A 16,951-nucleotide genomic window follows, 5' to 3' on the forward strand; every position below is an offset into this window, starting at 1 on the left:
GATTTGCATTTCTCTAATGATTAGTGATGTTGAGCATCCTTTCATGTGTTTGTTGGCAATCTGTATATCTTCTTTGGAGAAATGTTTATTTAGGTCTTCTGCCCATTTTTGGATTGGATTGTTTGTTTTTTTGATATTGAGCTGCATGAGCCACTTGTATAGTTTGGAGATTAATCCTTTGTCAGTTGGTTAGTTTGCAAATATTTTCTCCCCTTCTTAGGGTTGTCTAAAAGTCATTTTAAAACCTCAGGATTTGAGAGTTGTAAGATCTTGCCTGGGAAAATTTATTCATTCACTTGATAAGCATAGGGTTTTAGGGGGGAATGAAATGGACATTGGTATGGAATCTGATATTCTGGTGGAGCATAAAGATATTTAAAGATAATCATGGAGATAATTATTGACTGTTTTGATAAGTGCCCTGAAGGAGAAATGTCAGGTGCTAAAGAAAGTCAAAACGTAGCATCTGCCACAGCCAAGGTGTGGAGGTGAGGAGATGTGGTGAGGGCTGTGGGTAGTCCGGCATTGCCGGAGATTACAGTGTAAGGAGGGAAGTGGTGAGAGGGAACAGCAGTCAAATTAGGAGAGGATGTATTTGCTAAGCCAATGGTTAAGAGTGATAGTTCCTTACATTTATCAATTTATCAAAGTAAACTTTGCAGTTTAAACAGCACAATGATTCTGCCAAATGGGTCATATTATTTCCAGTTTTATAGGTGAGGAAACTGGGCCACGGGTAAGTAGAACATGGTGCCTGGTACATTATAGTTGCTCAGTAAAAGTGGTTTGGTGTTAAATAGCCAGTGGGGTTGGACATTAGAGTCATTGCTCACCTGAAAACACTTTGAAGAGGGTTGTCTTGTGGTAGGTTTAGAGCCCGATTGCTCACTCTTCTGAGAATTCACTTTGGGAAGCCCTGCTTTCAAACCACTGAGAACGCTTTTTATTTTTTTACTCTCTTTGATTCTGGGATGGATATTCCCAGATGGATATGGTGGCTCCTGGGGTGGAATTCGGGTTTATTCTATCAAGGGAAGATCCTCATCTTCTAGGTGGGTGTACTAGAGTAGTCTCCATCAACTTGGCAAAGTCAAGTCTGAGACTCTAGCCTGGAGTTCCAAATTATTGAGTTCCACTATTTTTTTTCAGCTGTTCAAGAGCTTCGTGGAGAAGTTACGTTATCTTAAACTATTCATTGAAAATAACTCAGGTTTTAAATTTCACCATTCCCCACTCCCTTTAGTTTTCTGTTCTCACATATTAATCAAATCCTGTCTTTTCCACCTTGACAAATAACTCTATCTTATCCCTCCTTTCAGTAGCCATGTCTTCTTCACAACTTATCTGAACTACTGTAGCATCATCCTGATGCTCTTCCCTTCCTCAGCCTTCCCCACCCATCAGCTTGTAATCTACAGAGGTGAGGCTTCTTAGCAAGGCATCATTCTCCAGTTAGGTGTTCTCCAGTTTGGCATCCTTCAGTGGATCCTCATCACTTTCGGAATGAAAGACTAAACATTTTAGCATGAAATTCATGGCCTTTCATGATCTGGCCTCTGTCACCCATTCCAGTCTCATCTCTCATATGTATGATTCTTGACCATTCTGGATATTGTATAGTGCCTTCAGTTCAACTACCTTTCCCTTTATACTGTGGCTCATACAATTGCCTCTGGCTAACTACACTTTCCCTCTTCTTTACTTAGATAGCTTCTATGGGTCCTCTGTCACTTACCCAACTCACCTCCTTCAGGAAGTCTCTTTTGAGTCCCTGTGACTGAGGGAGATACTGTTTATCTGCTCTCATAATATACCATGATTACTTCAGATTAGAAGTCCTCTACTACTGCATTGGAATGCTTTTTCCTTCCAGCTGTAACCCTAGTACTTGGTACTAGTGGGTGCTTAATGAGTATTTGTTCAATAACAATTTTCAGTCAACTATTTCATCATTGCTCTAAAAATTTCTTTAATAAACAAAAGAAACTTTTTGTTTATGAACAAAATAAAAGTTTTTTCATGCTTTAAAGACTTTGTAATTTTATGAACATTTAAATATGAAAAATGCATACATTTTAGAATTGATAAATATGGTGATCACTTTTCTTAAGTTGGCATTCATTTTATTTTTCACCATAAAAACTGGAGAGTGACCTTAAAGACCATTCTTAAAAACTGTGCTTCTTCATTTAACAAAATCTTCATAATTCAGAGTAAAATGTCATTCATTTGGAGGTCAAATGACAAAACTGTTTTTCTTTATGATTTTTGGATAGATTAGATGAAGTAATATCGGTAATTTTCACAGAGTTAAAACCTTGAGGGTTCATCAAACCAAATCCTTCATTTTACAGATGAGGAAGCTATGCTCTGAAAGGGGGTTTGTATTAGTTTCTCAGGCTCAGAGAGCTAGTTAGTGGTAGAACTAGAACCAGAATACAGGCTTTTCTGGTTTACTAATGATGGGATTTGAAGAATTAAAAACATTTTTTTTAACACCAGATGTCTTACTGTTGTCTCAAGTACTGGGGCACAAAAAAAATGAACTTAGCATTCATCCAAGTATGGGAGTTCATGCCATAAAGAAGAGAGGATGGTGGTATGCAATTGCGGTGAACCAAAGTCACCCACAGTTTGGCTTCAAGTAACATGCCTAATATAATTTCCCCCAGTGCTCCCTTATGAGGCTTCTAATGTGGCCATTTGGACTCCTTGCTCTTCCTTATTCACACCCCGTGTTTGTTGCCTCTGTGCCTTTGCTCCTGCCCTTCTTGCTAGTTCACATGCCCTTCCCTTTATTTCAACATATCCAAAACCTACTTGATGTTTAAGACCCACCTGAAAGGGCAACTCCTCTACAAAGATTTCCTAAATTCTCTCCTTCCAGTGGTAACGTCTTCCTCCCTTGAATCCGACACAACTTTACTCCCTTCTGGCACGTCTCCCTTTAGCAATTCATTAGAGTTGTGTTGTACTTCTCCAGATAGCCTTTCCGATTTTTAGCAGAGCTTGACACAATTTCTTGTTACACAATTTAATCAGATGACTGTGGAGTTAGCAAAGAAGTAGAAAAGGAGAAAGTACTATGGAGGAGGAGAACGAAGCAAAAGCAGGTTTTGGATGCAAAGGGAAGAGAGTTCAGGAAGAGGATAGTCAATCATTTCAAATGTCTGGGAGAAATCAGAATTATTACTTTTTGCCCCAACTTGCTATTTTTTGTAGTCTGTGTTATCCTGATACATGATTTAACCTTTCTTCCTCATCAGCCTTACATACATCTGCTCTCTCAGGAAGAACAATGGAAAACTTAGCTTCTTGTGTACTCCTCAGCCTATTGGAGACCAAGAAATTATCTACAGGGAGAGGGATTCAAACACATTGCAATCTAATTTGTAGGGTGAAGTTGAAAACAAATTGATTTAAATTACTTGTTGGGAGGACTGTTTTCCCCCTGCAATATAACGTGTTATTAATAGCCACCATTTATGGGGTGTTAGGCATGGTGCTGTGCATTTTTATGTATCATTTTATTTACTGCTCACAAGGAACTGATCTATAGGTACTGTTACTAACCCTATCATAAAGAGGAGAGAGCTATCCTTATACAGGCTAGAAAACAGATAAACGCTCAAAACTTTTCAAAAGTCACACAGAAGGTAAGAAATGGTGCTAGGATATGAACTGAGATTTGTCTAGTTACAAATTCTATTTTGTAACCACTCCACTCTACTATTTCCTATTGTGTAATATAACTATGCAATAGTTTTTGCATATCATGGATTAAGTTGCATTTTGAAGATGCACATTATTTATTTTAAAGGAATATTTATTATTATTTTTAACCTTTCTACTTTGGACAGGGCTAAGAACTGGATGAGCTGAGTTCTTTGCACACATCATTGCTTAGACTATGTCGTTGGTTTGGCTTAATAAGAACCATACTAATATACTACTTTAGACAGGAAAACCACAGTGCCTAAGGGACACAGTCTCTAGTTTGAGAATTAAAGATAAGAATGGCTATGATGCTTGATGTTATTGGAATAAAAATTAAGTCTTGTACGGTGGTAGAGGGGTGTGTGTGTGTGTGTGTGTGTGTGTGTGTGTGTGTGTGTTTTAAACTTAAAGAAAACAATCCTCCAAACTAGACTTGGGAGAGGTTCTCAAACTTCCACAGTGCACAGAACCTTTGGCATCAAAGTAATTTTTTCTTGGTGCCTCTAAGACAATAGAAATACCTAAAAGCTCTGTTTATTAAATAGTTAGCACCAAACAATTTAATAAGTATTATAGTTTAATAACTTAATAGCCCTTTGGAAAAAATGGAAGACATAAATTAAAAGAAAATGATTTTTATTTCACTTTTAATAACTAATTTATTATTGGCATATGCATTGCTTTGGGCCATGGAATAGTATCTCAAAACTTTGAGTCAAGAGTGGACACCACCACCCTCATTTCCTGTTTCTCATTGATTTTCACATGACTCTTGCTTTTTATCCCACAAACTGCAAAAACCCCAGCTTCAAAAAGATATGATCACATCAAAGGGAATGTAGTACAATCTAATGTTAAAATTGTGAACTGCCTCTAGCTAATACTTCCTGAGGTGTCTGATTGATCTTGAGCACCACTGTGCTTGCCTTAAAATTTAAAATTATCTTGTTGCAACCCTGTGAGTTCACTGAGGCACCCCCAAAGCACCTTGGCACACGTTTGGGGAATTTTACCTCTGAAGGAATCAGGAAATTCTTTAAGAGTGAAACTCTTAGAGTCCAGGGTCCCTTGTGAGTTATTTATAAAAGTATCTTTAAAGGTTACTTAGACGGCTTCCCTTCCCTGGTGGCGCAGTGGTTGAGAGTCCGCCTGCCGATGCAGGGGACGCGGGTTCGTGCCCCGGTCCGGGAAGATCCCACATGCCACGGAGCGGCTGGGCCCGTGAGCCATGGCCGCTGAGCCTGCGCGTCCGGAGCCTGTGCTCCGCAACGGGAGAGGCCACAGCAGTGAGAGGCCCGCGTACCGCAAAAAAAAAAAAGGTTACTTAGAGGTGATGTCTCAAATGGTAAGTAATTCAAAGATAGCTTTTTATTTAATACATTTGAGCTTGTAATTCAGTGGATGTATTTTTAGGTTGTTTGCTAGGTATTTGTTTAGGTTGTAATTGGTTTATTTAAAAATATTAGATGCCGATCCTTCTATCTTGATTCTTGTCAACCTTTCTTCTGTGGCGTGGTTTCATTCCCTCCCTCCATCCAATATTGCACACAGCATTACTATATGATCTTGTTTCTTCTCTATCCAAGTGAGTTATTTCATTTAAACTGAGTAGCGTCCGACCCTAGTCAAAAATAATTCTGAAAAAAAATCTCCTGAGGTACTGGGATACTCATTTTCTCACACACACACACACACACACACACACACACACACACACAGAGCTTTAAATTTAAATATAAATTTAGAATTTAATGAGAATATTTTCGAAGTTCAATTTAAAAATAGATCACTATAACCCAGCCACCCTTGCTATCTATAATGCTATTGCTTATGGACCCTAAGAATCCCAATCGTTACTTTTTATGCCATCCTATTCTCTTGCACACTCTAGCTAAATTCAATACACTGCATCTGGCTTTACCTTCTTGTTAAATAGAGACAAGACTTGCCTATAAGACGTGACAACCAGTAGTAAGATGAAATGAGAGCCACTGTTTATAGGGGAACGAAAGAAATTGTGGAGAGGCGGTTCTGAACCGGGGACAGATTTTTTTCAGAGTGGATTTTAAGAATGAGCAGGAGTTTAGTAGGCATGGAGAGTAAATGAGTTGGATTAGAGAGCTTGCTTTATTCAGTCCACTCCTCTCCCTGCTGGGGCTCCCTCTCACAAATAAGAAATCAATATTAGTTGCTACTTTATTATGTAAAGAGTACTTGTATTACCAGTTCCATTTTATTTCGCAAGACCACTGTGAGCGCCGACAAAGAAGCTCTCAGAGAGCACTGTGTGAGTATAGGGGAGGAAAGAATTGAGCCCGGGGCCAAGTAGTCAGAAAACGCTACAAGAAGGTAGGGTTTGGTACAACCTTGAAGAATAGGTAGGATTTAGTTAGGCAGAGAATCAGAGGTAGGGTATGTTCCAGTGAGGATGGGAGTGCCATGGAATGAAATGTGAATGAAAGCAAGAGGCAGAACTTAGCAGAGCCTAGCAAGGCATAGTTGGGGGCAGGACCCTGACCTCAGTCTGAGGATTAGCCTTTAACTTGTAGATCGAGGTGTGCAACCTTAAAAATCCCATAGGAGCCCAGAGGGTAAAATAAATGAACTCTTTTCTCTACCTGGCCAACATTTGTTTATCTTTCGAGGTCCTCTCTGAAAAATCTGTTCTCACTTCTGGACCACACAAGCTACTGCTCCCTGTTTCCCTAGGAAATGGGCACAAAACTTCCCCTTAATCCTGGCTCCCGTTTTTGTTTTTCCACAAAACGTCACATACAGCTAGATGGATGTATTAAGGGTGAGCCCAAGTGTGTTAAAGAGTATTTTGATGCAAGAAACAATCATGGGATCCTACGTAACCATCTATAAGAGACTTAGCTTAAGAAAAATGGATCAATAACAATGATTTATTTTAAAATAAAACTATATAAATTTCATTGAATTCTAAAGAATTATTTTAATAAAATGGATATAGATACATAAATTTAAATTTAGAGCAGTTTTTTGTGGTATCTAACAATGTCAAAGGAATAGTATCTCAGCCAGCTTTTTTTCTTTAACATTGAGTGTTTGGTACTGATCAGCTCAAATGAACTTGACAACATTATTCATATAATGCAGACCCTGGATTTCTGAATATTCTGAGTTTTTAAGACATTCCAATATTTGTATTTATCTTCCAATTTATAACTGTTGGGAAATAGCTCAAATTGCTTTAAATCTTGTGTGGGTCCCATAACATGTTAGCCGCCTAACCTCCAAATTTTGGCATCTGTTTTAGGCAGTAGTGAGTTTAAGTAGGCAAATGATGGGGTGAAAAGAGGGCTTTGGATGGTGAATCTGGCAGAGGTGTACAGAAATTAAAATACAAAGTAAATCTCCAGTCCTGACCCCCCCACCCTGGAACTTCAGACTCCTATATCCAGCTGCCTATTCGACGTATCTACGTAACAGACATCTCAAACCTAACATGTCAAAGTCCCAATCTACTTCCACAAAACCTGTGTCTCCAAAAGCCTACTCCTTCTCAGCTAATGACAATTCCATAATTTCAAAAATTCAGGTCAAAAGTTTGTGGGTCATGCTTGAATCATCTCATAATTTATAGCCCACCTATCTTCTCTATCTCCAAATATATCTAGAAAACAACCAATCTGGACCATCTTCACCACTACCACTTTGGTCCACATCATTAGCTCTTGCCTGGATTACGGTCTCCCTACTTCCGACCTTGACTAAGTCATTCCTCAATGCAGCAGCCACAGTTATCCACTTGCTTCTGTCAGTTCATGTTTCTCATCTGCTCACCATCCTTCAGTGCTTTCTTCTTTCATCCAGAATAAAAGGCAGCATCAGTATAATAGCCTGAAACCAAACCATCTACAGTCTGGATCCTGTGATCTGCCTGTCTCATCACAGGCTACTCTTCCCCTTGCTCAGCCCTCTCCAGCCAACAGTCTCCTTGCTGTTCTCCACATGCTGGCCAGACACATCTGTGCCTCTGCATCTTTGTACTTGCCGTTCCCTCTGTCTAAAGCCCTCTTCTCCTAAACATTCATATGACTTGTTCCTTTACCTCTTTTTAGTCTTTACTCAAATGATACCTTCTTAGTGAGGCATCCGTATCCATCCTGCTTAACTTTACCATCGCCTCCAGCATACCCGTTTCTCCTTTGCTGCTTTATTTTTCTCCGTAGTACTTTTCACCAGATAATGTAATATTATATGTAGCTTACTTTTTTGTTTACTGTTGATCTCTTTTTACTAGAATGTAAGCTTCATGAGGGCAACAATTTTTAATTGTTTTTTCTTAGTTGCTGATTTTTTCTAGTTGCATGTTTCTAGTGTCTGGAAATTAATTGGAGTTCAAAATCTTCTGTTAGATGAATGAAAGAAATGAGGTGAGATGAACTTAAAATGATTTCACTGGGAGTGGAAAGAAAGTGATGATTGCTAGTGACATGGCAGAGGATGACTCTTAAAGAATTGTTAAGCCTGCCAGTAATCACTGGGAGGGAGTAAAGAATTAGGGGTTATTTCTTCACTCAGCAAAGATGTCTTACTGAATACTTATTGGACACACAGGGCAGTGTTTGTCATGGGGCTGCAGAAGCTTGGTTTGGCTAGAGAGAGAGGTTGGCAGTTTTGTAGGGGAAGATTACACAAGGTTAATTCTAGAATAGACGCCTAGATGACTTGGAAAAATGGTGATCGATTGACACTTTTCTGTCGCTGGTTTGGTGGAGCAAAGAAGTGAGGAGAGAAGATGAAAAAGTTTCAGAACCACTGCCAGAGGGTCAGATGGGCTCTTAAAAAATGGAGAAAACTTTTCTTACCATGTAGTTGGCCTGACTCTGATCCTAGTCTGTTTTCCCTGAGCCTTCAAAACCAGCTTATGCCACTATAAGTTCAGTGGCCATTTGATCATCATAGCAATTGGATAGTTTTTTTTCCTTCAGATCCTTGTTCAAAACTCATATTTACTTTTGGTTTTATTTTCCTGCTTTTCAGACCATTACTGTCTAGAAATAAAGAGCATGCCTAGGTGGTACTTTTAGCTCTACTGATTGTGCCATGACCTCAAAAATATATGTTTAGAATAGAGTAAACTGATTCCAAGAGATTATTTCTTAAGAGGATGAGAATGATTACAAAAACATAACATTCCAGTCTGAAACTCATTGCAACAGATATGCACATAACCCTGTTAGAATAATGTTAATTTTCTCCATCAGTGAACATCTATTGATTATTTGCTGAAAACAAGAGCAGAACATAAAGTGCATCATTATGTGGCATTGGCTCATGAATGCAAGACAATGCTGTATTTTACAGGAAGGAGGAATCTTAATTTCAGTTTATTTCTACTATAGTGTCGTGAGCTATACCATATTCAAAAAGTGGAGAAGTAGGCCGTGGATTTACAACCTTAAAATGTGACCAACCTGTTTTCCAGGTTTTTCCAATGCCAAGTTGGATAGAGAAGCATGAAGACACAGCATGATACGAGTGAATGGAATAGGATAAAGAAAATGCTATGGGGTCGTGAAAAAGGGAGCCATGGTTCCAGCTGGCAGGATGTGTGAGATTTCAGGGCACAATGATAGGCTGCACAGGATTTGATTGAAGGTGAGAGGGGAGATGGGGAGGCAATTCAGGCTTTGGGAACAGAGCTGCAAAAAGGCAAGAAAAGCCAGGGAGTAATGCAGGATGTGTTTCAGGAAGGACAAGTAGTCCAGTGTGGCTTGCCTGTGGAGCACTCTGAAGGAAGGGACAGGAGAGGAGTTTGGAAGGGTGGTTGCAGCCAAAGCCTCCAAATGTGTAGTCTTCATAAAAGTGTAATGTAAGAGTCATTGGAGGGCTAAAAGGGCAGAGCATCATGGTAATATTTATATTTTGAAAGTGGATTCTAATAGAAATAGAAGTTTTAAGACTTCACCTAGGGAGAGCTTTAAAAAACAGATTCCTGGGTCCCACACAAAACCAGTACAATAAGAATCTCTGAGGAGGATGCCCTGGGAATGGGTGGTCTGTAAATAGCTCAGATGATTTCTTCCCCCGCCCCAGCTCTATTGAGATACAATTGACATATAACTTTGTGTATGTTTAAGGTGTACAACATGATGAATTGATCTATGTCTATATTGTGAAATCGTTACCACAGTGAGGTTAGTTAACATCTTTATCACCTCACCTAATTACCTTTTTGTATGTGTGTTTGGTGAGAACATATAAGACTTAGTCTTTCAGCAACTTTCAGCAACTTTCTATTATGTAATACAGTATTGTTGACTATGCTGATCTGATGTACAGATCCCTGAAATGTATTCAGATCCCTGAAATTTATTCATCTTACAGCTGGAAGTTTATACCCTTTGACCAACATCTCCCCATTTCTCCCATCCCCTAGCCTCTGGCAACCACTGTTCAACTCTCTGTTTTAATGAATTTTGACTGTTTATGGCTTTTTTAGATTCCTCACGTAAGTGAGATTGTACAGTATTTTTCTTCCTCTGACTTATTTCCTTAACATAATGCTCTCATAGCATTTGCCCATGTTGTTGCAAAAGGCAGGATTGCCTTCTTTTTTTATGACTGAATAACATTCTGTTGTACATGTATATAGTTGGTCTTCCATATCTGCAGATTCCTCATCTGCAGATACAGAGGGTGGGTGTACATTTTATCAGGGACTTGAGCACCCTAGGATTTTCGTATCTTTAGTGGGTCCTGGAACCAATCCCCTGTGGATACTGAGAGACGACCGCAGCACAATTTCTTTACCCATTCATCTGTCGATGGACATTTAGGTTGTTTCTATGTCTTGGCTATTGTCACTAATGCTGCAAAGAACATAGGTGTGCAGATATCTCTTCAAGGCAGTGATTTCATTTCCTTTATATATACCCAGCAGGTGATTTCTTATGCTGCCTGAATGGCAACTGTCTAAAAACCTGTGTTATATTTACATTTATTTTAAGGGAAAGAGGGAGTGACAAAAATTGAGATGCTGAGAGCCCCAGTTAGGAGCTTTCAGCGGTCCAGATGAGGAGAAATGAGGGCCTGAAGTGGATCAGTGGCAGTGCTGATGGAGAGGAGGGGGCAAAGTCAAGAGCCCCTTTTGAAATGGAAGTGTCGATAGGATGTTGGAGACCCTTTGGATATGGGGATGAGGAAGGAGTTGGAAGATGACTTGAAGGTACCACTCTGGGTGGCAGTGTGGATGGTGATGCTGTGAACCAGTGTGAGGAACACAGGAGGAATGGGAGGTAGAGAGCTGGATGCCTGCATACTGCGGATGTTGATCAAACGGGGTTGTCAGAGGTAATAATGAACTTAGTTTACGTATCCATTCCAGTTCCTTATTTTTACCAATGAGGAAACGGAGGCTCAGAATGGTGAAGTGGCTAATCTGAGGTCACAGAGCTAGTTGGTTAATAGAAAACCCTCTTGTTGTTTTTATGCCGTCTAGGAGGTACACTGCTTGGTTATGCCCGCTGAGAGCATCTGGATAGTACTAATTATCAAGTGAAAAATATTAAATACACACTATGGCTATGTTGCTGGTGTATGTTTTTAGCTGAGTCCATGACACCAAATGGGCCACTTCATGCAGTTGGAACAGAGGACCAGATGTTGATTTAATGGTGGTATCATAGGGGTAGAAGGCATGAAAACAGAAAGGGGCTGTAGGGATCGGCCAGAATAACTTCATTTTACAGATGAGAAAACTGAGTGTCAGGGAGAGAAATATAGTTGTCTAAGACTGCGCTGGTAACGAGGGATTAAAATGAAGATGCCCTGTCTTCTTTTTTTTTTTTTTTTTTTAAAAAAAAAATTTTTATGTGCCCAGATTTTGTGGGTCAGCAATTCAAACAGTACACAGAGGAGATGGCTTGTCTCTACTCCATAACTGATGTCTGAAACCTCAGCTCATGCGGATTCAAATGGCTGGTGCTGGAATCATCTATTTATTTATTTATTTTTAACATCTTTATTGGAGTATAATTGCTTTACAATGGTGTGTTAGTTTCTGCTTTACAACAAAGTGAATCAGTTATACATATACATATGTTCCCATATCTCTTCCCTCTTGCATATCCCTCCCTCCCACCCTCCCTATCCCACCAGTCCATGCTCTAGTAGGTCTGTGTTTTATTCCTGTCCTACCCCTAGTCTCTTCATGACATTTTTTTTCTTAGATTCCATATATATGTGTTAGCATACGATATCAATTTAGTGCCTTCTGTGGGAGGTTATCCAAATTATTACCACAAGCTTTGTACTAACGTTTGTGAGGCAGTTGATTGCTCTGTCGTTTAATATCCCTTGAGGCTGAGAACTGAATCACGAGCCGCATCTACATGGCTATGGAGTGTGTGCTTAGAGACTACAAGAAATGGGGACCTACATGGTGACCTGGATCATTTTTGGTCCATGGATCCAGTATAACACTTCTTAGTTTAGAAGTTCCTCAAGGACAAAAATTCTGTATCTGCAGCACAAAACACAGAACCTGGATCATATTATTCAGTAGATGTGTGTCGAATCAGTGATTTAACTCCAGTGGCATTTTTTTTTGAACTACAGTCTTTTTTTTTTTTAAAGTAAATCACCTATGATAGTTTCATCAGGTCTGTACTTTGTCCATATGTAGGCACTCACGAAGAGTCACATGGTTCTCATTCTTTTCTTAAGAAACAGCAGACAGGGCTGTCAGCTGACAAAGGCAGGATAAAATGAGTGCTGGAAAGGCCCTGGGCTGAATGTGACCTCTTGCTGGAATGCCAAAAATACAAACTTTCCAAGTCTCCTGGCCCAGTGACCTCAATATACAAAGGTCTTTTCTTTCTAGAAACAAACTTTTTTCTTCCTGTTTCTGATCTGACACACATACCCTCACAAACTCAAACACACACACACAATCCCTATGAAGGTGTTAAGCCTATAGTGTGCTTTTTTGCATAGTCTTAAAAATGACCTTTTGCCGTATATTTGAAATGTAAAATCTTTCTTCTTGAGGGCTGCCTTACTCTACTATGAAAACCCCTGGACAAGCAGATTATTGAATAACCCATGACTTTGCCCTTCATCTGATTTGTTCCCTGAAAGTTCAGGATCATAAGACATCCTTAAAAAGCCTAGAGGCCTTCAGAGTTCTGAATGATAACAGAGGGCCTTTTTCCCCTATCTTCCTGAAATGTCATGGCCACCCTGATCAGTATCAAAGGAAATCACTGTATGCATAAGGAACTAAAAAAAAAAAAAAAAAGGAAATTAAGAACTCATTGGAAAAAGTGAAAGTTCATCTGTGGGTTTTGTGTCATATGAGGAGTATTATACCACTTTCTTTCATTGACTAGATGACTGTGGGAAATTTTTTAAAATGCTGGTATAACCCATGTAAGAAATATTTTCGGATGGACATGAACTGGCCCTGACAAAGTGTTCTTCTTTCCAGTGATACATGCCTGAGCACACAGGCTCACACACTAGGATAGGAAGCCTTGACCTTCATGCATTTTCATTAAGTGCTTATGGATCAGTTTCTCTTACAATCCGTAATGCTAATGCCAGTGTGAACATGACCTACAAAAGAATTTGATAATTGAATTAAAACTCGCCGTCACAAAACCTTGAATACAAACTTAAGTGTAAAGTGTTCTTAAAGGTTTGTTGACCTATATGTTCTTAGATACATGCCAGTTTCAGCATTTTATTTTTTTAAGATAAGTTGGCTTGTTCAATACACACTTAACTTTGTTTTAATTTCTAAAACTTCATAAGACTCTGAACACAAAGAAATTCCCAAATCAGAATTTAAAAACTTTGGTCATACACTTCGGGAGTTTTGGGTTCAGAAAATATAAACCCAGTCTTCAACAGCTCCTGTCTTCAGCAACTACTAGTGGATAGACTTATAAGCAATAGGATTTTGTTCATTTTGGTTGATCAGCTCAAATTCCTGTAATTTTCTTTCATAAACTCTGGTCTAGAACTCTGATTTCACTACCTTTGTCATATTGTCTTTCATAATTTTTAACATGCTGAAGAAAGGGAGGGAAAACTCAAGTACCAACGAGTTGTAAGGGACTGTGCTGGATGTTTCACATGTGTTAATTCAGTTCATCCACATAACAACCCTGTGAGGTGCATATTATTACCGCCATTTTGCAGATGAGGAAAGCTAAACTTAGTGTGTTTAAGAAATTTGCCAATATTCATTAAGAAAATTAAGAATCAGAGCAAAACTGATTCTAGCTGATTGGTCTAAGACTAATCCATTTATTTATTTCTTTGTTTGTTTATTTCTATGTCAGAGTGCTTTCTTATCCCATAGACTGTAGACTAGTTAAGGGTATAGGCCCTCAAGTTCACTGTCGTAATCCTAGCATGTAGCTCAGAGACTGGCATTGATGCGTAAATATCTGTTATCTGTTCAGTTGAGTTGAATGGGACACTCCTGATATATAAACCTTGGGGAGAGATAGTATAAGACAATGGCTCAGTGGTTGAGAGTATTCAATGTTGGTAAATGACTATGGGCTCTGGATTCAAAAAGCTCATATTTGAATTGTAACTTCTTAAACTTACCATTCTGTATAATTTGAACAAGTTACTTAGCCATATTGGTCTCAATTTTGTCACTTTAAAATGGGCCTAATAATTGTACCTTAATGATTATTTATGGGAATCACATCACTGATGATTAGTGAACATACAATAAATGCTAGCTATTCCTGTTATCTTTGATTGACGTTGACTGTGGATGCCTTTGTAACATACTAATCTATCGTCCCGCTAAAATGTAAGCTCCATGATGGTAGGGATTTTCATGTTTTAATCATTGGATCCCAAGTATTTAGAACAATGTTGTCCAATAGAACATTCTATGATAATGGAAATGTTCTATCTTGGAGTGTCTAATACTGTAGCCACTAACCACATGTGGTTATTGAACACTTGAAATGTAGCTAGCTAGTGTGACTGAGGAACTGAATTTTAAATTTTGTTTAGTTTTAATTAATTTAAACTGAAGTAGCCACATGTGGCTAGTGGGATACTGTATTAGCACAGTTCTGGAATGTTACATGGTACACAGACATTTCAATAAATGCTTATTAAATGAATGAATCCCCTCGGGACTCAAAGATCAAAAACAGAGCTGCCTGACTGCATATTTAGTGCATTCTTTAAAGATAAGCAATGAAGCACTTTACTGAGTGGTCTGCTCATATGAGGTCTTATTAGGTTCCCATGTATGATTCAGTTTACAACTATAATGTGTTTTTGATTTCTATTTCTTTTTGGTGATAGGTCAAGAAAGATTTGGAAACATGACGAGGGTCTATTACCGAGAAGCTATGGGTGCATTTATTGTCTTCGATGTCACCAGGCCAGCTACATTTGAAGCAGTGACAAAGTGGAAAAATGATTTGGACTCAAAGTTAAGTCTCCCTAATGGCAAACCAGTGTCAGTGGTTTTGTTGGCCAACAAATGTGACCAGGGGAAAGATGTGCTCGTGAACAATGGCCTCAAGATGGACCAGTTCTGCAAGGAGCATGGTTTCGTAGGATGGTTTGAAACATCAGCAAAGGTAATGTGACCTTAAAGGATAAACTTATTGTAGGCAAGATTCACAAAGAAAATGGCATATAATCATCGTCATTATCATCATGTTAATAGTATGTGTTCGTTTCGTGATCTATAGTTCCCAAACTGCTTTAAGCTCTTTCTCATTTCAAGGGGATGAGTGGAACTATTATCCACAATTTAAGATGACTGTGGCTAAGGCAGCACAGCAACTTGTGCATGATCACACTGATAATGTTTAATAACTGTGTTCATTTATCGAGGGCTTATTTTGTGTCAGGCATGCTCTTTGTGCATTTTCTCATTTAGTCCTCACAGCAACCCTGTTAGGTGAGTGTGGTTTTAAAGTCAGTGAAAGAAATGGGCCCCACATTCAGTGTCACTGCTTCGTTCAAGTACGAATTAGTTTACCCCAGCAACACTTATTATGTTCTTCTGTATGCTGGGGATTGTTCTTGGCCCTAGAAATGAAAAGATGGCAAGAACACAGAACTAGCACACTGGGCATACCAGAAGAGTGGGGTGAGAGAGTAAATGGCAAATACCAATGTGAAGAACATAGTGTGGCTTGGCACTGCTCTCTCCTGGGTGGTAGAGGAGTAGCAGGAAGTGGGGCAGAGTCAGGGCTGGAAGATGCAGAATCCAGTGCGGCATAGTGAGGGGTTTTACACGTCCCATTAGGCCCCATGCTGTTATCTGACGTGTCGGGGCCACAATTTTTGCTTTACTCCCTTTTGTCTCTGTTTATATTTTTGTATCTCAGTATCAGAGAGAAAAATAGTATCATCGTAAATTTTGAAAAAGTTTTTAAAAAGCATGAATTACAAGTAAATGGCTTACTACATTTTTCTGAGATTTTCTGTGCGCATATAAATATATCTGCACATTTTACATTATTAAGATTGCATTCTGCATAGCTTTATATCACGATTTTTCCATTTTTATTTATTTGTGGAACACACATATTGAATACTTGTGGAGCACAGGCACTGCACTAGTTGTTTGGGATTCAGCTGTGAATAAGATAGGCATTGTCTCTGTACTTATGGAAATTCACACTTAGGCCTTGTTGTGAACATTTGTGCGCATCACTAGAGAATGGTTGGAAACTATAGCTTGAATGGACATCATTCAAATAGGCTGGGGAGGAGCCTCTGACTGGTTTTACAGAGAGTAGAATGGTCAGATTTGCCCTGGGGACTATGGAAAGGTAGATTGGAGGCAAGTAAACCTGGAGACAGAGCCACATGGTAGTTATTGTATTCTTACGGGAAAATGACAAAGCCTTGAATTAAGGTAATGGCTTTAGAGATTACAAAGAAAAACCTGATATGAGAATATCACTAAAGTGTAAACACCAGCAGGAGTAAGCAGCCACTTGGGGTGGGAGGTGATGAAGAAGGAGGAAAAGATGGTGGTCCCTCTTTATTTTGTCAAAGTTGGGATGTTCCTTTGTTTCAGCTGTTTCATGGAGAGTCTCAGTGCCTGCGTTCTCTCAGTGCTGTCTCTAAATTGGCCTTATGTTTAGAAATTTTTACTTCTCAGTTCCTTGTTTTCCTTCTTGAGGCCCCAGTGTGCTTGTATGTTTTTCCCCTTCTTTCCTTTTAAAATCCTTTGTTTCCCCTGTTTTTTTAGGATTTT

General features: G+C 39.1%; 1 protein-coding gene across 1 annotated transcript in view; it reads left to right on the top strand.

The window, feature by feature from the left end:
• RAB38 (RAB38, member RAS oncogene family) overlaps positions 1-16,951 on the top strand; it is a 64,550-nt gene that overhangs the window by 8,303 nt on the left and 39,296 nt on the right. The window contains exon 2 of the mRNA XM_007109648.4: positions 15,034-15,314. Within this exon, the coding sequence (XP_007109710.1) occupies positions 15,034-15,314 (281 nt within the window). The remainder of the gene's footprint in view (positions 1-15,033; positions 15,315-16,951) is intronic.

The sequence above is a fragment of the Physeter macrocephalus genome, chromosome 16, assembly GCF_002837175.3.
Source record: "Physeter macrocephalus isolate SW-GA chromosome 16, ASM283717v5, whole genome shotgun sequence".
NCBI classification, from domain to species: Eukaryota; Metazoa; Chordata; class Mammalia; order Artiodactyla; family Physeteridae; genus Physeter; species Physeter macrocephalus.